The sequence below is a fragment of the Acinonyx jubatus genome, chromosome C2 (genome assembly GCF_027475565.1).
Source record: "Acinonyx jubatus isolate Ajub_Pintada_27869175 chromosome C2, VMU_Ajub_asm_v1.0, whole genome shotgun sequence".
NCBI classification, from domain to species: Eukaryota; Metazoa; Chordata; class Mammalia; order Carnivora; family Felidae; genus Acinonyx; species Acinonyx jubatus.
The window spans coordinates 147,122,255-147,144,786 of record NC_069384.1 but is presented as its reverse complement, the minus strand read 5'-3'; the positions used below and the strand labels follow the sequence as shown (position 1 = coordinate 147,144,786).

The 22,532-nt window shown below is 40.4% G+C and overlaps 1 protein-coding gene across 15 annotated transcripts in view; it reads right to left on the bottom strand.

Annotated features, from left to right (window-relative positions):
* The window catches only part of ULK4 (unc-51 like kinase 4), a 571,462-nt gene that overhangs the window by 493,820 nt on the left and 55,110 nt on the right, over positions 1–22,532 (bottom strand). For all 15 annotated transcript variants that reach the window (XR_008298071.1, XM_053221605.1, XM_053221617.1 and 12 more), the window contains one exon: positions 20,742–20,820. Coding sequence is in view for 14 of the 15 variants with exons in the window: in XM_053221605.1 (XP_053077580.1) it covers positions 20,742–20,820 (79 nt within the window). In the remaining variant the exon portion in view is untranslated. The remainder of the gene's footprint in view (positions 1–20,741; positions 20,821–22,532) is intronic.

Genomic DNA, 22,532 nt, shown 5'->3' with positions numbered 1-22,532 from the left:
AAACACGGCAATTCCCCCAAATGATACGTACTTCTGCATCATGGCTTAATACAACAAATCCAGAATGTTTCATTCATTCTACACAAAGACCTGAATACTATTCAACCGTTGCTTTATTATTTTCAAAAAATTTCTCTCATGCTGTCCAACAAGTAACAGAAAAACAAGTTTGTTTTGCAGGAGGTACAAGGGCAGAGTCACTGAAACTAACAATGTGGGGGATTAGGATTGATAACAGGCTCAGCTCAGGGCTACAAACAAGCCAGAAATGGTTTCACAGTATCTGGTGTAAAAGATGGCATCTCTCAGCCCCTCAACACAAAAACTCCTGAGGAGACTACATCCAGGCTGGAGTGGGGTACAAAGCACTGTGAGACTATGTAACTGTTACAAAAGGCGGGAGTGGGGGGGGGTACAAGTCTTTTTTTCAGGAAAAGATCTAGCGCCATTTTTACAAACTGCCTCAGCCAGAAGGTCCTGCTCAAATGTAGGTTTCAGAAGGCAAAGTATTACCAGAAACATGGCTAGTTTTTGAGAAGTTCTTCCCACAGGCTACATTTTCGCAAATGCTTTGTCTTGAGTTGCCACACACGGGCAACACACGACACTGTTGTCAACGGAGTCCTGATGATGGGCCAAATTTAAATAGCCCCTTTCCAAAGAGAGAAATCATTTATCTCTGAGATTCTGGTTGAAAACCTAGCTCTCTTTTTATGGTTCCTGTTGCCCTGTCAAACAGCAAAGGTAATAACGAGCCTAACTCAAAGTGTATTTGGAGGTCAGACAAGGCTGATGTCCTTCTCACTCCTGGTAACGTTCCCAAACCTTCCATCGTGACAAAGGACCCACAATTCAGTCTCGCATCATCATATTACACTAGCCTCCCTCATCATATTACACTAGCCTCCCTGGTGCCCTGGGCTACGGACTCCCCAGTCCCTCCTCTTCGCCACTGAGGACGCTGGCTCCTTGCTCCTCACCTTCCTTCCCACCTGTACTCCTGTCCACACCTTCATCCAAGTGGACATCCACACCCAGCACCCTGACCACACGGTTCCTTGGCCTCATCACTCAGCTCCTTGGCCTGTTCCTCCACCCCAACTCAGCCGCTCACCACACAGTCCCATCCCAGACCCTGAGTATACCTGCAGTACTTCTCAAATACAAATACTCTCTAATCTCCACTCCCATCTTTTTAAGATCCTTTTTCAAAGCCCTTCCACAATAGTTGTTAAAACTCAACCGTACCATCCATGCCAATGAGCACGCTCACTTCTCATGGACTTGCTTTCCTACAAGGACTGGGCTCTGGGGCCTAAAACTCAACACCATAGGGCCTTATGTGAAAGGGTTTAGAAGTGGCCTCTCGCCCTCCAATGGACCCAACCACTCCTGTGACTGAAAGCCAACTGTCTTCTGGAGAGTATCCTACAACTGGGCAGATTGGTTCCTTTTACCTGAAGTTCTTTACAACAAGCTTGGTCTACGGAACCCTATTTGCTTTTCCTGGTGAGCCAGCTTTCCCATTCAGGAAGAGGACAGCTTCATAGCTTCTCCTCTACTTCAAATACGCTGGACACCCACTCCCCTCTTTCTGATGCTGACCTTGATGTACTTCCATTGCCAGAAGCCAGTAGATGAAGACCCTGCATGTTTTCACCACCAAATCATACCCCCCTACCCCGCTCCACCTACCGTTATTAATCCTCTCTTCCTCGTTATAGTGGATACAGTGCCCCTTCTCTGACCTAAGGCCCATCACCCTACTCAGTCATTCCCTCCCACCCATGTGAAGGATTATATGCTTTCAGCTAGCCCCTCACTAGCCTTTATCTTCAATGCCTCCCTCTGGACTGTCTCTTCCACTGGCATTGACATGTGCCTCGTCCTCACAGGTAAACTGCTTTATCTAGATACATACCTACCACTTGCTCACCTCTGGTTTTCTACACAATCATTCCCAACCATTACGTGCTTCTTACCACACAAACGGTACTTACGAAAGGTCACTAATAACCATCCCTCTGGCCACGTCCAAGAGAAAGGTCTGTTTTCAACTTAACCTAAATCTGAGAAGCAATAAAAAGGACGAGCATTTTCTCATTGGCACATGGTTGTCCCTTCCCTTCTACTAAAGTAACCATCCTGAGCTTCTTTTTGCTTCACCATGGTCCCTTCGTAGGCTCCATTAGGACTTCCTCTTTAATACCCTTTGTCCTTTATAAAGCTCCACGAGGACAGGGACAACATCTTTTTTATTTATCGTTCTGTCTCCAGAACTTTGCCCAAAGAAAGTGCTCGTTGAGTATCTGATGATGAGAGGCCAAAAATAAATAAATAAATAAACAAACCTTGATCCGTACCTAATATCCCATACAAAATTAACTCAAAATACATCATAGGCCCAAATATGAAATCCAAAACTTAAGCTTCCCTCTCAGCGCAGCCAGCAGCATGTCGGTCTCATAAAATCCCAAACTGCAAGTATTTACAAAGAAACACAGGAAAAATGTTTTGTGGTCTTGGGAGAGACAAAGTTTTTGTTTTTGTTTTTGTTACGTTAGATAGGAAAAGCATGATCTGTAACAGAAGAAAGCTGAAACTTAATCAAAATTGACTTTTGGATTACAATATAAAGAGAAGAAACTGACAAGCCACAGACTGGAAGAAAACACGGAATATATAAAGCACTCTCAGATACAGACATTTAGATACACAGACAGCTAAATATTGAGAGTTGGTAAACGGATGGACAATGCACGAAGACAGATAGCTCAGTAATAGATGGCTCAGTGACAAGAAAACAACTTTAAGGAACTCTGGAGATGACGATTTCCCCAAAATGGGTTGCTCTATACCCATCCGGTGTCACCTCTTTCAACCACATGCTTCCCAACTGCAAAGTGGCTTGGATCATCACTGGTCACACCTACATGAGGACATCTCTACCATGCTGTTGTCATTCATGCTACATTGCCTGTCTCGTATTTTCTCATAAGGCTAAATTAACTTGATGTCGAATGAAAATCAGGGTAAATATAAATATATATTCATGTACACACCATTACGTATGTACATCCTGCTATACACACAGGGACTGAATTCACCAGAAATCATCTAAGCCCAGAGCTTTTTTGGCGGGAAGGTTTTCAACAATGTATTAACAGACATAGGGCTCTCCAAATTTCTCTTTCTGATCAGGGCAATCCCAGTAAGTTGTGTCATTCAGGCAATTTGCCCATTTCGTTTCAACTGCAAGTATGCAGACCTAAAGTCATTCAGATTATTCCCTTAAGACCTTTTAAAGGATGTTGGATTTATGCTGCTCTCTCCCTTTTAGTTCTGACGTTGGTAACTTCTATTTTCTCTGTTTTTTAATCAATCTGGCTAGAAGTTCAATAATTTTAAGTTACTGAAGTATGAACAACCGGTTTCACTGGTTTTTATCTATTACTACTTCCCTGATTCAATGATTCCGGCTCTTATTTTTAGTATACCTTTATTGTCATTGCATTGGGTTTAAGTTGCTCCCCTCTTTCTAGCTCCTCCTATTGGAACTTAAAAGTTACTTTCTAATATGGTGGTTCTCTATAGCCCCTGAACCAGCGGCATCAAAAATCACCCAGGAACTTTATTAGAAATGCAAATTACCATGCCCCACTCCAGACCTACTGAATGAGAAATGATGGGGGGTGGGGGGGGGAGCCAACAGTCTGCACCTTAACAAACCTCCCAGGTAATTCCGACACACACTGGAGTCTTTGGAACTCCCGTTTTAATAGGGGCGTTTCACGCTATGGCTATTTCCCTCTTGATTCCACGTTAAATTCCCCCCAAATTTAATGTATCAGGTGTCCATTATCATTTACTTTACAGTATTATTTAAATCCTCTTGAGCGGTCTTTTTTGGCACATGACTTGCTTAGAAGTGTTTTATTTCCAAACATTTGGGGGATTTTCCAGATTTCCTCCTGTTATCTATTTCTAATTTCATTTCACTGTAGTCAGAGAATTTAGTCTAAATTTTAATTAACGTCATTAATCCAATTTATTTTAATCCTTTGTTAAGATACAGTTTTTTGTGGCTGAAAATGTCATCTTAGGGAACATCCAATGTGTACTTCAGGTGAATGTGTTTTACAGTTATTGGAGTTAGTGTTCTATAAATGTCAAACTAGTTCATTTTCATCTGTATCATTCAAATCTTACATGTTCTTTCTGACTCCTTGTTTAAAACCTATCCAACAATCTGAACGGATTTGCCTACTTTTACTTGTAGTTCTAGCAAAGTTTTCTTCATCTATTTTAAAGCACTATTGACACATACAGTGTGTCATACTTCCTATGAACTTCCTATATGAACTTCCTATATGAACATATACTTCCTATATGAACATACAGGCTGTTCATACTTCCTAACGAATTGAAACTTTCATTATAAAATACTCAGCCTCATCTCTGATAATGCTCCCTTAATGTCTACTTGGTTATTAATATACCCACACAAGTTTTCTTGTTATTAGTGTTTCCATGGTATATCCTTTTTGCATGTTTTTTAGCTTATCTTTCTCTTTAAGGTAGGTCTCATTTAAAGTGTACATAGCTAGGTTTCTCTCCTTTATCCAGTACGACCATCTCTCCCCTTTTGAATAGACTACTTAAGCCACAAACACGGACTGTAATTACTAATGTGGGGAGGGTTAAATCCATCACCTTGCTATATGGCTTTCCCTTTGTCCCATTTGCTCTTTCTTCCTTTCTTTCTACTTTGCTGACTTATTTTGAATTGAGCATTTAGTATTCTATTTAATCCCTTCTATTGACTATTTAGCTATAGCTATTTAATTTTTTACTAGATACTCTGCAGATTGTAAGAGCATCTGTAAATTATCACAATTCACTTTAAATCAACATTATAATATTTCATACACAATGTAACACAAATAAGTTTATGCTACACATGAAATATAAAATGAGACAGAAGAAATACTTGGCAAGATAACTGTCGCAATTTTTCCAAAATTCATCATAGGTCTCAGCTCACAGTGCCAAGAATCTTGTTGAACCTGGCCCAAGATATACCTACAAAGAGGACACTAGGTAGATGCTACTCAAGCTGCTGAAAATATCAAAACTAAAGAGACAATCTTGAAAGCGATTAGAGAAGTGCTATATATTACACACTGGGAAACAAGGACATGAATGAGTGCAGACTTATCAGAAACCATCCACGCCATAAGATGCTAAAACGGTATTTTTAAAGTGTTGAAAGAAAAAAAAAAAGTGCTATCTCAGAATTCTGTCATCTATGAAAACACTCTCAAAAATAAAGAAGAAATAAAGAGAAAATGGGTAAATTCATCTCCAGACAGAATTTAACATGAAATGGTAAAGTAGATCTTTCAGGTTAAAGGGAAAGAGGCCTAGATACAAACCTGGGTTTTTCTAAGGTATTTTAGGAATATCTTAGAAATATCTTAGAAAACATACTTTTTCTTAATCGTAGACTCACAGGAAGCCACAAGAGTCGTACAGAGAGATCCCATATTCTCTTCCTCCAGTTTCCCACAACGGTAACATCTTGCACAGTTACAGTACAATATCAACAAACAAAACTGTGGCATTGGTACAGCATGTATGTAGAGCTCCGCATCATTTTATCACATGCGTAGATTCACGCAATCACAACATAACTATTCCATGATCACCAAGACCTCCCTCGTGCTGTCCCTTTGCAGTGAAACTCCCCCTCTCCTCTCAGTATCCCTACGCCCTAGCAACCACTCGTCTGTTTTCCAGCTCTGTAATCTTGTAATTTCAAGAATAATATATTAACGCAGTCTCTCACTCAGCACAACACCCCTGGAACCCACCCAAACTACTGTGCGTATCAATAGTTCCTTCCTCTTTACCGTTAAGTAATATTCCACGGTAAGGATTGTGCCAAGGTTTATATGACTCACAAATTGAAAGATGTGCCAGTATTTTCAGGTTTGGGCTATTATAAGTAAAGCTGGCATGAATCGCCAAATACAGACTTTTATACGAACGGAAGATTTCATTTCTCTGAAATAGAGCCCAGGAGCAAAACTGCTGAGTCATCTGGTAAACGTAGGTTTTGTTTTTTAGAAAACTGCCGAAATGTCTTTTACGCTCCCACCAGCAGTGGACAAAGGTCCAGTTCGCAGCATCTTTGCCAGCACTTGGTACTGTCGTTATTTATTAAATCGTTTTACTACACGTGTAGACGCAGTCGTAGTTTGCATTTCTATAACGAGTAACAATGCTAAATACATTTTCGTGTACTTATTTCCCAGGCATATATCCTCTTTGGTGAAATCTCTCATGTCTATTGGCCATTTTCCAATTTTTTCATTCATTTGTTTGTTTACCATTGAGTTTTGAGAGTTCTTTACTATTGTAAACATGAGTTCTTTGTCAGACATGTCGTTTGCAAACATTTTCTCCCATGTGTAGTTTGTCTTTTCATCATCTTAACAGGGCCTCTGCCACAGCAAAGTTTCTCACTTTGATGAAATCCAATCTGCTGGGTTTTTTTGTTTTGTTTTGTGGGCTTTTGGGGGGGTGGGGGTGCAGGAGGGGCTTTTATGGATCATGCTTCTGGTGTCAAGTCTAAGAAATCTCTGAGCGTCATGAAGAGTTTCTCCTCTGAACCCTGTGGATAATCTTATTTTCTTGCAAAGAGTGTGGAGTTTTGTTGTCAAGCAGTTAAAACACCAATCACCTCAATCCTACAAAGGCTTGGTTTTCCTTTAGTCCTGAGGCATAGTTCTTAGGCCTCAAGGGCAGCCCTTCTGGAATTTCAGTGGAAAGCCCCAAGTGTTTATCAAGTCCCTCTTAACTTGGTTGGACCTGACCCCAAAGCCTACCTCCCCAGCACTGGGCAACTGCTGAAATTTCTGCTCAACTCTTCAACCTGCCAGCTGCTGCTTTCTGCCTGGTTCCATGCAGTATCATTCAGCTCCGGCACAGCTTCCGAGCTGGCCAAGGACTGCAGAGGAACTGGCACACACATTTTGTGGGTCTTCTCTTGAAAGATTTCCCCCCTACTCTTCTTCTACTCTGTCCCGCAATGACAAATGCCAGCCTCGGTTCCTCGGCCCAGCAAAACTGTCGTGTCCTACCTGAACTCTGCTTCCCTGCATGAACTCGAACTCCTGCAGGGAAGAAGCCAACTAAAAGTACATCTCCCATAGCCTGCTTCCCTCCTTTGAATGGTGTGCCCTCACCAGCTTCTACAGAATTGCTTTCATATTCTGTCCAGATTCATCCAACCCAGGTCTGATCTTTATGTTAATTTTTCATTTTGGAAGAAGTATACATTTATACCCCAAACATGATGAAACTCCGAAAACTGGTTCCAAATTTATATGGAATGGAAGACACTTTCTCCTTTTCTAGAATTGAAGATAAAAATCAACAAACTTGTTATCTCTCTGTTTGGATAGGTGGGTTGCTCTTCCCCACCCACTTCTAAATGCCCCGTTCACTAGTAGGGGTAGCTCATCTAGGGTCCTATCTCCAACTAATTGCTTCAGGAGAGGTTCAGGAGAACCTCAGGCTGCATCTTCTATCCTTAAATTGTACCAAAACTCAAAACCTGACAGGAATAACCCACCAACGCGCTTATTCTAAACAGTCTTAATGTCTTAATACTTCAGATTTCAGTTTTCCCTGTTTCTGACTTTTGAGAATTTCCCTTATTTTCTTGTGCATTCGGCTATTTTAAAGTCTCTTTGTTAAAGACTTTATCCCCGCATTTCTAGTTGTTTGTTTGTTTTTTGGGTGTTTTGTTTTGCTACTGAAGTACTTTCAGGTTATCTAAGTAGCTAAACTGTGATAATTAGAAGGCCAGATGTTATTTTTATAATGAGAAAAAAATAGTAAATGTTACACGGAAAAGATGGGGAAAAACAATTTTGTGTATGTACGTAAAATACACTTAAAAATACAGCCAAAATTGCAACAAGTATCCTTTGTTCTTCAAAGAAGTTTTAAGTTGAATAACTAGGATTGTGGGAAATTAGGACCATGACAGAACAGACTGTGCGTCGTTGTGCAGCAAGAAAATGCTCCAGGACTCAAGCCACCAGGGACAGCAGAGGAAGTGGTGCGATCATCTACACTTCACTCTGAACAAGGGCTCCAAGTCAACACTCTATACCACAACCTCTAAAATACACGTGGGATCTGTCTCTAAATGCAGCTCATCGCATCCTGTGCTTAGAGTTCCAAAAGCACACAATGTTCAGAGAGAACTAAGTAAGTTAAATAATGCTTCCAATCACCATATATCCACTGCTTAATATAAAATTTAATTGTAAAACCAATTCAGTAGAAGGGTGAATATCACAGTGTTGATAATCTTAAGTCAAGAATTCTTGGGAGATATCATTCTGTTGAGCAATGAAATCACAAAATGTGATTATCCTACCAAAAAAAAAAAAAAAAGACATAAAAAACAAAATACAGGAGGCTGGCTGGCTCAGTCAGTGGAGCATGAGACTCTTGACCTTGGAGTTATATGTTCGAGCCCCACGTTGGGTGTACAGATTACTTAAAAATAAAATCTTAAAAAATAAGTAAATAAATTTTGAAAATTAGATTCATTTCAAAGTAATGACAAGTGTTGCATAGCATACTGAACTTAGTAAATTAATCTGTTGAAAAGAAAAAGAAAATAGCGATCAATGACAGCTAATACATTAACCCATCATAAACTAAAATTGTACATTTCATTTTAGAAAAAGGTTAAAACAGTTATAACCCATATAATTTATTTCTTACTGTATATTTAACATGGCAGTTAAAGTGACGCTGCAAAGGAAAAAGATGCACCCCAGAATGCATAGATTTGGCCTCACCTCTTTAATCAAGTGATCAAAGTATAACTAATCGTGGACACCTGACACTATCTGCTTCCTGGTATGATGAAATCTGAAACACCCAACATCACCTATGATAAATTTTTACCCAAAAACAAAGTTTAATCTGCATCTAATCAAGCCTCTCAACCTAACTTACAGTTTACAGGAACTTTAGGGACTAGATGACCCAGAAAAAACAGACAGACGAATCCAGAATGTAGAACATTCTACAAGACAAGTAGCTTGGATTCTTCAAGAAATCAAAGCCATGGGGGATAAAAACGGGACGACAAATCTGTAAGAAATATTAGCACACCCTCCCCCCCTTAAAACCAACAGCGGATTGTAAAAACAAACAAAAACTCCACAAGCCAAGTGGAGTTTCATCTAAAAACACAAAGGTGGTTTAATTTTAGGAATGCCAATAATTCCTGTTAATAGAGACAGAAAAACTATGCCATCACCTCTATAGAGATCCTATAATCAAATTCAACACTCATTCACGCTAAAAATAAACATCTGGTAGAGCCTTATTTAACGAGATTTTATACGAAAACCAAGTATTAATAAGAATACAGAACACTAGAAATTCTTTCATTTTCGTTTTATACAACTTTTTAAGAAAATCATTTAGACTATCCTCTAATGTTGAACATATGCATACCCTATGACAAGCAATTCTAACTCCTAGGTTTACCCAACATAAAGTTCACACAACTATATCAAAATGAGTGTCCAAGAATTACTTATAACAGCCAAATATGGAAAACTACCCAAAGGTCCACCTCCAGTGGTGTGATATATCCAATTGAAGAAAATGAACTACAGGTTCCTAAAACAAGGATTCCCCAAACATAATATGGAACAAAAAAGCTAGATACCAAAGAGTACATGTCATATGATATACTTTAAATATAATTCAAAAGCAGACAAAATAATTGTAGTATTAGATATTATGGTAGTAATCACCCATAGAACAAAGGGAGAGACTAATGATTGGTAAAGGGTGTAAGGAATCGCCTGTTGTGCTGGTAATGTTCTATTTCTTAACCCAGTCCGAGTTTCCTGGGTTTTCATTTTGTGACAATTTACTGAGCATGATATATACGTTTTGTACATATTTCTGTATATCTGTAACTCTTCAATTAAATAAAAAGCATTATAATTTTTAAACCAAGCAAGCAAGCACAAAGTAATCCCTAACTCCCTAATCCCTAAATATGTAACACAAATTGAAAACAATATATGATTATATATCATGTCGGTAACAAAGAATTATTTCAGTCAACATGAAACTCAGTATTTTAGCTGTATACATCATCCAGTGAATTATACCCCAAGGACCAAAACGAAAAACAAAACCAAACAAAATGCTACAAAAATACTTTAAACTGTACTTCACATTTTTATTGTTACCAACAATATTGGATTGGTATTGTTTTTAAACTATTCTAAACCATAGGTTGAAGCAAATAATTATGTTAATGTCATTAGCAGCCAAGATTTTCAGCTTAAAAGAAAAATAAAAATTTTAAAGAGGTAAAAACTCAAATTTAAATTGGAAATTGGAAAGATCAGTATGAATGGACTTATTTTTCATTTTAAGGAATAGTATTTCCTAATTCTAACCTTTGGAAAGTTCTAGAAGAAATGATAATCCAGGTAGCAAAGAGCACTCATACCCAGACTTTGTTCTCTAAGTACCATTTCCAACCAAAATTAAACAAAGTTCCTTAGAAAACTGATGTCAAAACTAGGGCTTAGTTATTCCCAAGCTAAGCCTGTGAAATCTTGTTGACAGAATGCAGGCAAGTTATCAGAGATAGTAGAGTCATGTTGAAAAGTAAGAAGCAAACTCAAAAGGGTTCCCATTGGACTTACTACAATTAAAGCGTCAAAAAGACTAGTAATGCAAAAGACTGAAATACATAAACATACATATATTAATCCACAGTTCTTAATAATACAAAGAAAATCTCATTGGCCACATCAAGATTACCAACGCACTAACTCATTGTTCTGAAAAATAGTCTATAAAGGAAACAATCACTTATCCTGCCTTTGCTAAACAAACTAGATTTTAGGATAATAATGTAGTTGATATGGGCAAGTTCTCCTCTAAGAAAAACTCCCGACTGTAAATAAGTGAAAATCATCATTTTTGCAACCCTAAAGGACTAAGGCGTTTAAGCAACGATCAATGGATGCTAAGAACTATGAAGTAAAAGAGAGATGGGCAACCCTGCAACAAGGCTGACAAAACCTGTAACCAGTGAGCAATCCTAACATCACCAACGATGAGGAAACCAGACATTGCCTGCCTCTCCCTGTGAGGCAACAGGAAATACACAGAACCAAGTGTGAGAAATTCCAATCGCCCTCTCATAAAACTGAACTTGAATCTAATCAAGGCTATACATCAAAAATGGCAGTTCACAGGAAATGCAGGTGATTAAGGACCATGTTAAATGACACCAAAAGGGTGGAATAAGATTTCCACTATTCCAGCTTTGGCTAAAACAAATGACAATTTGCCTTTAGTGGATGATCGTAAAAAAAAAAAAACCAATAGGGAAATGTTTGAAATTAAGACTTAAGAGTCTACATTATCTAAATGCAACACAAGACCCTATTTCAACCCTCGACCAATGAAAAGTTACAAAATGAATGTAGGAGACCGTCAAGAAAATCTGGAGAGTGGCTCTGATTCCATGGCTCCCTGGGAGTAACTAGTGTGGCCGCAGGAGACAAAGGAGGGCCTGTCCTCTAGGCACCACGAAACTCAGGGCACCACCAGCACAAGGTTCCCACCCCCAAAGGCCAGGACACCTCCACTCAGCAGCCCCCACTCACAGCAAGGAGCAATTAATGTGGGATTGAGCAGAAGCCCCAGAGCCCAAAAGATGGCCCATAACCACTGTAAACCTCATTGCTGATAACCTGTCCCTGTGCATGAAGGACCTTAATGGTCCTAGACCTGACTTGGTGCACGTTCCAAACTCCCTCTGTAATCAAACCCTCTAGTTGGACTCAGATAAAGGAGACTGGATTCCTATGTATAATGACAGATTTAAAATTAGACAATGACAATGATACCTATGATTACACTGCCCAGGAAATGACGTTCAGTGAAAACTCTGTAGGTGAATGGAATGCCTCCATAATCCCATTACAAGCTAAACCAAATGCAGAGGAATGTTTTCTGTTCCTATCCACATGTAAACCACAGCCATTCAAGATGGACATGTGCTGATGCCTACAAACCAAAGAGTAACCATGACGTCCACATTGTCCCTGACCTGAGGGTTCTGGGATCCACATTCCGGCTTTCTTAGTAATACCGGGTTATTCATTCTCTGTGGTAATAAGATATACAAAGGTTTCCATCCAGATGGTCTGGACACTGTATGTTAGGATGTCCCGAAGCTAAAATGACTAAACAGGAATCCCTGAATGCTAGCCAGCTCTAAGCTATGATCATTTGTACATCAAGTGAGTCCTCATAGGCGAGCGTCCCCATAAGCTTTCAAATCCCATTATTCAAAAAAGCTCTGGTTTCTATACATTTGTCAGAATACTCTTCCTTCAACAAGGAGTTAATGAATTAGAAAAAAAAATCACTTATTAGTTTTTCTGCAATTACTGGAAAAAGGTTTCAACGATACCCTAAATGCTCTTCAAGCAGTACACGCTGAAATAAATGGTTTATCTCCAACGGTATGAGGCCCTGACGGCCCAACAAGGAGCTGCATGGCCTGTAGTTGGTGAAATATTGTTTCCGTTGTTGACAAATCAGGAATTGTGACCCAAAGTCTAAAGGATCCTAAAGAGCAGATAAAATTTTTCATCAAGTAAGTGACACCTGTCCCACAGACCCATTTTGTTGATTAAGCCTTGGCTCCTAGGAATCCCCGCTCTGGGGGATTTTTCAGTCCTTGGCTACTGTTCCCTTACAACCATCAGATGAACCTCCCTAGTGGGTTGCATGCTCTCCAGGGTTTCACATGCCTACTGACAGCCACATGCGCACCAAATGGCATCCTTAAGCATCAGGACACGGGAGAACATCAACAACAACCACAGAAGTGATGAAGCCGGAGACGACGTGGCTTTCCAGCCTGACAACTCCTAAAAGAAAACAGCGAATATGGGACTCTCTGGCCTGCTGAGGGCACGACAAAAAAGAGGGAATCGTTAAAATCCAACACGGAGACCAGACTTGACAATTTCCTGAGCAGACAAAACCAGTCAGTCATATAAGCAAAGCTTCATTTAACTCATCTTGCAAAACCAGCAAGGATGACCTCACCTCGGTCGCTTCTTGCTTATTCGTCGGGGTATCAGAGGTGAAACATAAACAGTCCCCCAAGTTGATAGGAGGATAACCACTAACCAACTCCCTTTAAGAAGACCCCAACGTTATCACCAAGCACTTTAAAGAATCCACACGCACTGCCTTCCCAGTACAAAAGCTGCTTTATGAGAGCATACCTCTGAGCCTCATTCCGTGTTTTCAGTGTTCCCAGTTCACAAACTGTCTTAGTATGTGCACAATAAAATTTTACTAATCACTACTTCAAAAAAAAAAAATAGAAAAAAGACAACAATCTGAATATTGACTGGATACTAGATGTCTCTGACTTCTGCTCAGGTCATGATCTTGCAGTTTGTGACTTCAAGCCCCACGTGGGGCTCTATGCTGACAGCTCAGAGCCTGGAGCCTGCTTCAGATTCTGTCTCTCTCTCTCTGCCCCTCCTCCACTCACACTCTGTCTCTCTCTCTGCCCCTTCTCCACTCAGGCTGTCTCTCTCCCCTTCGGAAATAAACAAACATTAAAAAAAAAAAAAAAGAAAAAAAAAAAGAAAACACTTGATTTGGTTGGGTGTGATACTGCTATTATAATATTTTTAAAAATCCTTTTCTGTTAGATATATATACTGAAATACTTATGAGTTCAATATGATCTGGGATTTTTTTTTTAAACAACCATGACCATAAAGGGGAGGGGAAGGAGAGGGAATGAGACTGGGAGGGAGAGAAGAGACAGATGACAAACAACATTGGCCAAGTGCTGATAATTATCGGAAGTGAGCAGTAAATCCTTATGCTAGTCTCTCTACTTTGATGTATGCTCAAAGTTTCCACTATAAAAATGTTTGATGAAGGGGTCAAACTAGAAAGGCTGTTAACTTTCCTTCCAGTTCTAAATTTCAGGGTTCTATATTCAACTTTTTCTGTAACATATCCACTACGTGCTTAAGACTAAATTTATGCACAATACCAGGAATATTTCCTGAAAAATATTACACATAAGCAGCACGATGATTACGGGGTGGTAAGTGTGTCATCTAGAAGGAGAGGCTTAAGAAGTTGCCTGTCTCTGGAGAAAAGAAAAAGAATGGAATAAACGCTTCTAAATACACACAAGAGACCACGACCAGCTCTTCTCTGTAGCCATCGGTGAAAGCGCGAGACGAAAGAGACTTCCATTATACCACAAGGATAGTAAAGCAACTATTTCTCCATATCTTCCCTCTAACCAATGATACTGCCATACTTCCCTACCATTCTTCCAAGGACTTGTTAAATCCTCCAGCGCTGACTCAGTGCCTCAGACACTCGTTGCTCTGCTGGCCAGGCACTGCAGAATACTAGGTTATAAAATGAGGTTCTATACTTTCTAAATGCCTAGAAGATCTTCAACCACAATTCTTTTTTTTGGGGGGGGGGGGCAGGGGGGTCCACCAGTAGTAAACCTACTAGCCAAAATTTTATTCGTGAAACCAGGAACACCCACAACCGTGAGTGTTACAGAAACCTGGTCTCAAGAGTCCTGAAGCTAAGCTTCATCGATGGGCACCACAGGGCTCTCAAATCCCCTGGAATGACTGCACGTTCCTGGAGAGGCTGCCATGGCATTCATCTCAAACAGCAACAATCACTAATGGAATAAAACCACACGCCCTGCAGCAAGAACCCGAAAAAACAGGGAAAGATGAAACACTGTGTTGCATACCCGTTAAGCCAGCTTCTTGAGGCTAAGAGATAAACTCTTAAACTTCTGAAACTTGGTTTCTAGTGTTCGAGTGCCCTCTAGTGGCTGCTTCAATTGTGACAACCAACGGCTCACAGCAGGAACGAATACAGAATGACAAAGTGTAAGAAGTAACAGCATACAGGAGTACCTGGCACAATTCCAAGGTACTCTGTGCACTTCTCATTATCCAGAAGAACTTAGCTCACAACATAATATGCATAACTAGGAAGTTTCCCAGATATATCATGACCCACGAGTACATTTTTTTAGTAACTATAATCTTCCCCAAGGTCCATTTCAAATTAATAAAACATCAACAGCCCCCAGAAAAGAACAGTACACCAAGGAAAGACGCGAGAACCTCAGGAATTAACACCCATCCCCTCCCGTCAATGGAGGCAGCATCAAGAAGGCAATGGTATCTGATAAGGGACGGCCACCAGGAGTCGGGAGACACAAGGGATCCGGTCCCTGAAGAGAGACGCGCTGGCCAATGAACACCCTGAGTCTGCACAGAGACCAGTTCAAGAACCGCCCGATCCAACGGTCTCGGTGACAGCACCGACGGCAACTGCCAGCAGGGACAGGCCACGGGCCTGGGGCCAGGGTGTGAGCCGAGCACATCGCCCAGGGTGACTGACAGGTCCCTGGTCACCGCAGAGGCCTTCTGCCCAGACCGACGGGAATTCCTATGGCAGAACATACTTCCTGGAATCACGGCCACCAGGAGCCCCGCGCACAAAGATGCCAGCCGGGCGTGGGCAACCTCTCAGCACTAGTCTTGGCCTCCAGCCGGTCTTCCCAGACTCTGCCCCAAGGCACCCCCTCACCTGCACACCTTCCAGAACGGCTACCTACACACACACCTCTCCTTCAGGGTGTCCACAACGAAGGGGGAACTGACCCTCTAAACAAGAACCTTCTCACCCTCAGGACATTTCTGAGTCTACAGATCGGTCTTTCCCAGAAAACATCCTACTGATATCTAGGACAACTGTCTATGCCTAGGAGATTCATTCAGGCTTGCCGCCCAATGCTGTGGCTCACTATTCACGCTATTTAGTATTCCGCTCTGTGAGGGTGACACGCTTTGTTCTACTGTTGACAGACACGGGAGTTATTTCAAATTTAGGGCTATTACAAATCATGCCGGTCATACACATTCTCGTGTGTCATTTGGTACCCTGGGTGACAAAGGAGGAGATGCTGGCTTACAGAGGAAAGATGTGCTCAGTTTTTTGTTGTTTTCTTTTTAATCTTTATTTTTGAGACAGAGCGACAGACAACAAGGGAAGTGAAGAGAGAGGAGCAGACACAGAATCCCAAGCAGGCTCCAGGCTCTGAACTACCGGCACAGAACTCAATGTGGGGCTCAAACCCACGGGCTGTGAGATCATGACCTGAGCCGAAGTGAGACGCTTGACCGACTGAGCCACCCAGGTGCCCTGAGATGTACTCAGTTCTTGAAGATGATCACCCAGCAGTCTTCCAGAGTGGCTGTGCCCATTTACATCCCCACCAGCAGCACAGAAGCCTTCCTTCTGCTCAGTACTTTCACCAACATTTAGGACTGAGGCTTTTTAACTTTTGCCAATCTGGTGACTGTCTTGATATTTCACGTTGGTTTTGACTTGCAATTCTCTGATGCCTCAGTATTTCGAAATCTCAAAAGACAGCACATACCCAGATTGAGATCATTTTATTTTTTTACAGCATCTACCACTATGAACCTAGTCCATCCAAGTCACCATCACCATCTGAACTACTACATAGCACAGGCTCTTAAAGTGCTTTCTCTGATTCGACCTTGCCCCTGTCCTTGTAAAGACAGAGTGATTCTCTTCAGATACAAGCTACATGGAGGCTCTCTGCTCATATCCTCCAGTGGCTTCCCATCTCATTCAGAATCAACTCCCAAATCGGAGTAGGGCTTACGACAAGGCTTGGGATGACCTCACCCCTGGCGACTTCACTAACCCCATCTCCTGCCAGGCGTCTTCCTCTTGCTCAGTTCCAGCTACATCACCTCCATGCTGTTCCTCAAAACATGCCAACCGCTCCTCTGATCTCCAGCCCTTTGCACCTGCGGCTCACCCAGCCGAGGGACGTGCTCCCTCAAACCCTTCAGGTCTCTTCCTGGATGTTCCTACCCCAGGCTTTCTCTGGCCAACCCATCTGAAATAGTGCCACCATCACCTCATCCTTCACAGACCCCACTATCCTCCTTTAGCTTTTCCGCTGCATCTATTAGCACCTAAACTAGATATCTGCTCTCTCTCCTCACACTAGAACACACACTCCATCGAAACAGATTTTTATTTCTCTTGCTCAGCACTATACCCTGGTACCTAGTCTGTACTTTGTACACAGACACCAACAAATATTTGTTAAACAAGGAATAAAAGAGTATCAATACAAGGAAAAAAAGAGTATCAGGGACGCCTGGGTGGCTCAGTCGGTTAAGCGTCTGACTCTTGGTTTCAGCTTAGGTCACGATCTCATAATTCTTCAGATCGAGTGCCGTGCTGGGCAATGTGCTGGCAGTGAGGAGCCTGCTTGGGATTCTCTCGCCCTCTCTGTCCTTCCCCACTCATGCTCTCTAAAATAAATAAATACAAAATAGTATTTATATAGTAAATATTTATAGTTAAAATAAATCAATACAAAATAAATAGAAAATAGTAGCTGAATTTCTTCTGGAAGAAGAACGTGCCTGGAATAACGGTCTTCCTGCACATAACACACTACCACACCCATAGCAGACACTCAATAAATGTTCAAATAGTAAAAGAACAACGAATTTGCCTTTTTCTTTCCTATTCCCTTCTCCTCTACCCTTCCAGATCTTCTAAAGCAATGTAGAATTTACTTCCATACTACTATTCATTTTTTAACATTATATATATATATATATTCTTTCTGAAGAATCCATTCTTTCCAGGTCACATGTCACAACATTAACAGCTACTATTTGGACTTAGATGCTAATGGAGTCACTGTCTATATTTGCTGCTTCTTTCTGTTACCTTAAGATTTGTTTACAGACAGCTACTCAAGCAGCTTGCTCGAGTACAATTTTTTAGAAATGTGGGTGAAATTAAGATGGAGTCTCTGAATTTCTGAAAAAGTCTTTTGTCCTCAAAAATCAAACAACAGGATGGCTGTACAGAGAAATTTAAGGTCACACGATCCCGTAAGTGTTCTTTTTCTACCGCTTGCTTAGTGTTGGTCTAATTCCACTGCGATCTTCAGCTGAAATAGTGGCACAAATAAATTATATGCAAGTCTAATTCGCTTTTGTTTATAACCTAGGTTTTGGTTTTCTTTTACTCTTTATAATTACAAATGTCACCAGGATAGGACTAATTATGGGTCTTTTTTCAGCATCTTGCCTGACATTTGGTGAAACCTTTCATCTAAAGATTGAGTCTTTTTTCAGCTCAGGGTGAAATTTTCTTCTATTATTTCTTTCATGAATGTTTGCTTTGATCTCTTCTTCTGGAAATCCCATTATGTTTATCTTTGACAAGTGCTGTCCAACAGGAATACAATTCAAGCCACAAAGGTGATTTAAAATTTTCTAGGAGCCATATCAAAAAAGAAAAAAGTGAAATTAACTGTAATAATTTATCCATCCAAATGTATCCAAAAATATTATCTGCATAAAAATACATTATCAAAAATAACCAAATAATATTTTTATCCAAATAATATTCAGTCATTTGAAAATGTAGTCTATAAAAAATGTACAGGTGAGATGCTTTTTTCTTTTTTCATATGGAGTCTTCAAAATCTGGTATGTGTTCTCTACTTGAAGTTCATCTCAATTCAGATTACCTTTTTTTTTTTTTTTTAATGTTTATTTCTTTTTGAGAGAGAGAGAGAGAGTGTGAGTGTGAGTGTGTGTGTGTGTGTGTCAACAGTGAGAGCAGGAGAGGCAGAGAGAAAGGGAGACACAGAATCTGAAGCAGGCTCCAGGCTCTGAGCTGTCCGCGCAGAGCCTGATATGGGGCTTGAACCCACAAACCGTGAGATCATGACCTAAGCTGAAGTCAGACACCGGTTTTAGCCAACTGAGCCACCCAGGTGCCCCCAGACCACCTGCTTTTCAAAGGCTAGTGCCTGCCATACTGGACAGACCAGATCTTCCAGAACTATCTTTCATGCTTTAAGTTCGTAATTTTTAACCTTTCTTTTTTTCTTCTGAATCCTAAGAGAATTCTTCCAGCTGATCTTCAGAGTTTGTTTATTTTTGAGAGAGAAACAGAGCAAGTGGAGGAGGGGCAGAGAGAAAGGGAGAGCAAGAGAATCCTAAACAGGCTCTGCACTGTCAGCGAGGAGCCTGACGCAGGGCTCAAACTCACGAACCATAAGATCATGACCTGAGCCAAAACCAAGAGTTGGACACTTCACTGACTGAGCCACCCAGGCGCCTCCCTGATCTTCAAATCCACTCACTCCACTTCTAAGATACTCATCCTACTTATTACAGCACCTATATGACAGTCATATTTTATACCTTCAGGGCTCACTCTTCATGGCACGCTGCTCCTGAGCACTGACTGCCAATTTTGATTACCCAGCCCTCTAGAATGTCACGAACAGGTCTTAGAATTTTTCTTTAACTTCTCTTTCAACTCCTACAGCCACTCTATTTCATTGGAAACCCTTGTTCTGAGTCATGAGAAGCCACCCTCCAACTTTTGAGCTACTAAGCCTCTGTGATGAGTGATATTGCCCTAGCTGCTTGGCATTTTAGATTAAAAGTCTAGTTTATTTCTCTCTGATAACCAAGTTAGGTACCATCAGGGGTCACACTGGTCCCAGAAAACAAGAAAAAGGGTTAGACTTAGCGCCATTTCCTTTAGTAGCTCAGAGATCTCACAATTTGCAGAAAATGGGGATGGAACTGAAGCAAAGGAAATCCAGTGACCTTAAATGAACTGCCCATTTGCATCTACTCAGAAGAGGGCTAACTGGGATGCCATCCCAGCAACTGGCTGAGGTACCAGACAGCACAGTTACAGAACATTTTTCATCGCTACAGGAAGTTCTATTGGACAATACTTGGCTCAACAATTCCTCTTAAAGTCTCAAATACCATACCACCAGGTTCTGGCTCTACAAGATCCCCTCTCTTTCACACTTTCTCTTTCCTTCAGGAGTTCTTAACCTTGCCCCTAAAAGCCCTGGTTCTTTTCACCTATTTCAACTCTTGACACTCCCCAATCCAAGGGGAAACGGACACTCAAAAAGGCAGTTCAACAGATTTCACTTAGTGGGACTTGAATTTACTGATTAAGAGATGCTTCCCAGTATCAGTACTCGAAAGAAATGGTGTACACTTCAAAATATCTTCCACGTATGCACATCCACTAAATACTGGGGTCACAGTCAGAAACAACTGACAACTGATGAGGATGAAAATACTAACTTCAGGGTAAAAAGGAGTTTAATCTGAAATACGAGCTGTGCTTCACTAGGAAATAAATTAGGTATAATAAGATGTTAGAGAGACTACAAGGAAACTAGCAATGAAATAAACCTTCTCCAAAAATTACTGAAATAATAATGAAGAGAGCCTATAAGCATTTTAACTCTGCCATGTCACCTTTAATAACAGAACAGGTTGCAAATGTGTGGCTATGTTTAAGCCTAAGGGCCTACTGAGCCTATTTTACAAATGCCACAACTCCACAAAGAAAAACTTACGTGAAGGTCAACGAAAGTTGCATGTTCTAAATCACAAAATCAGAAATGATCTTTTTTTTTTTTTTTTGCCATTCATAACATTTCAGTAATAAAAGAGACTTACCTCAGTAACAGGTGTATTTTCCTGGAGCTCAGTTGTGTGTGAGGCCAGTAAACCAATCACCCGAGCAACCTTGGCCCGTCTGTAAATGGAGAAAAATAAGGTCTGAGGAGAACTAGGAAACCAAGTAACATCACACAATTATGAGCATTAACATAAAATAAAAATGGGATGTGCTGGGGTAGGCATGTACTCTCCCATGAATATGGCCCCAAGAAACGCACGCTCACGTACAGGAAACATGAACAGCAATGCCCTCTGCAGAACCGGTTGTGATGTGACTAAAGCTGAACAAGTTGTGCTTTACTAGAAAATGCAAAATAAAAATTCTGAAAGGCCTTAACCAGAGAGGAGAAGGAAAATGTAATTAACCATTTTATTTCTGAGTAGAGCAGTATTTGGCTGAAGGTTATGTTCTACTTGTTAGGCCAATGATTGTATACATAAGAGATAAAATATCAGAACAGTTAAACATTTATATATCCACTTCTACAGTAATTTTTATAATCATGGATCCTATACATATTGTCCCAAAAACTACTAGTTTTAGTGAAGTTTCTGTTTCATTATCCAACAGAAAATAAGGTTGATAAATTACTAAATATCATTTTCAGGTGGAAAATTTTATTTCATGGAGAAATTAGTCATAAGATTTTTTTTTAATTCGGAAAAAATGGTTGAATGTGTGAGTTGATAAGAACCGTATTCTTTTTCCTTTTTTTTTTTTTTTTGAGAACCATATTCTTATTGATGCTTGCACATTCTCTGGGCTAATCAGTGTTCATGTCAGCCAGAGAACCTCTGCTTTTCTGGTTCTTAAGCTACACAGGACCCATGGAGGGAAACAAATCACACTGAGAGAAGAGCCACAGGAAAGTGTTTATGTTGTCAGAACTCTAACATACAGACATAATTCTAACGGATTTCAACACTTCTTGAATTAGCCATTCACATGTCTTAACCATATACAAACTGAAAAAGTCCTAGGTTATTTGTATGATTAGTATTCTGCCTCTAAATAAAAAGAGTATACTGCTTTTTAAATTTTAATTCCTTAGTCAACATTATGGAAGTTTCAGGTATACAACAGTAACTCAACAATTCCATAAATCACCCATTGCCCATCATGACAAGTGCACTCCTTAATCCCCATCCACTATTTCACCCATCTCCCCACCCAACTCCCCACTCAACTAACCATTAATTTGTTCTCTACAGTTTAAGAGTCTGTTTCTTGGTTTGTCTTTTTTCTTTGCTCATTTGTTTCTTAAAATTCCACATACAAGTGAAATCATATGATATTTACCTTTCTCTGGCTTATTTCCCTAGCATTATACTCTAGCTCCATCCATGCTGTTGCAAATGGCAAGATTTCATTCTTTTTATGGCTGAGTAATATGCCATTGTGAATATATACCACATCTTTTTTACCCATTCACCTATGTATGCACACTTGAGCTGCCTCCATAATTCAGCTATTGCAAATAATGCTGCTATGAACATAGGGGTGTGCGTATCCCTCTGAATTAGTGTTATTCTTTGCATAAATACCCACTAGTGTGATTACTGGATCGTGGGGTAGTCCTGTTTTCAATTTTTGAGGAACCTCCATACTGTTTTCCACAGTGGCTGCACCAGTTTGCATTCCCAACGGTGTACAGGGCTTCCTTCTTCTCTACATCCTCGTCAATACCTGTTGTTTCTTGTGTTTTTTATTTTAAGCCATTCTGATAGGTGTGAGTTGATATCTCGTAGTTTTGATTTGCATTTCCCTGATGATGAGTGATGTTGAGC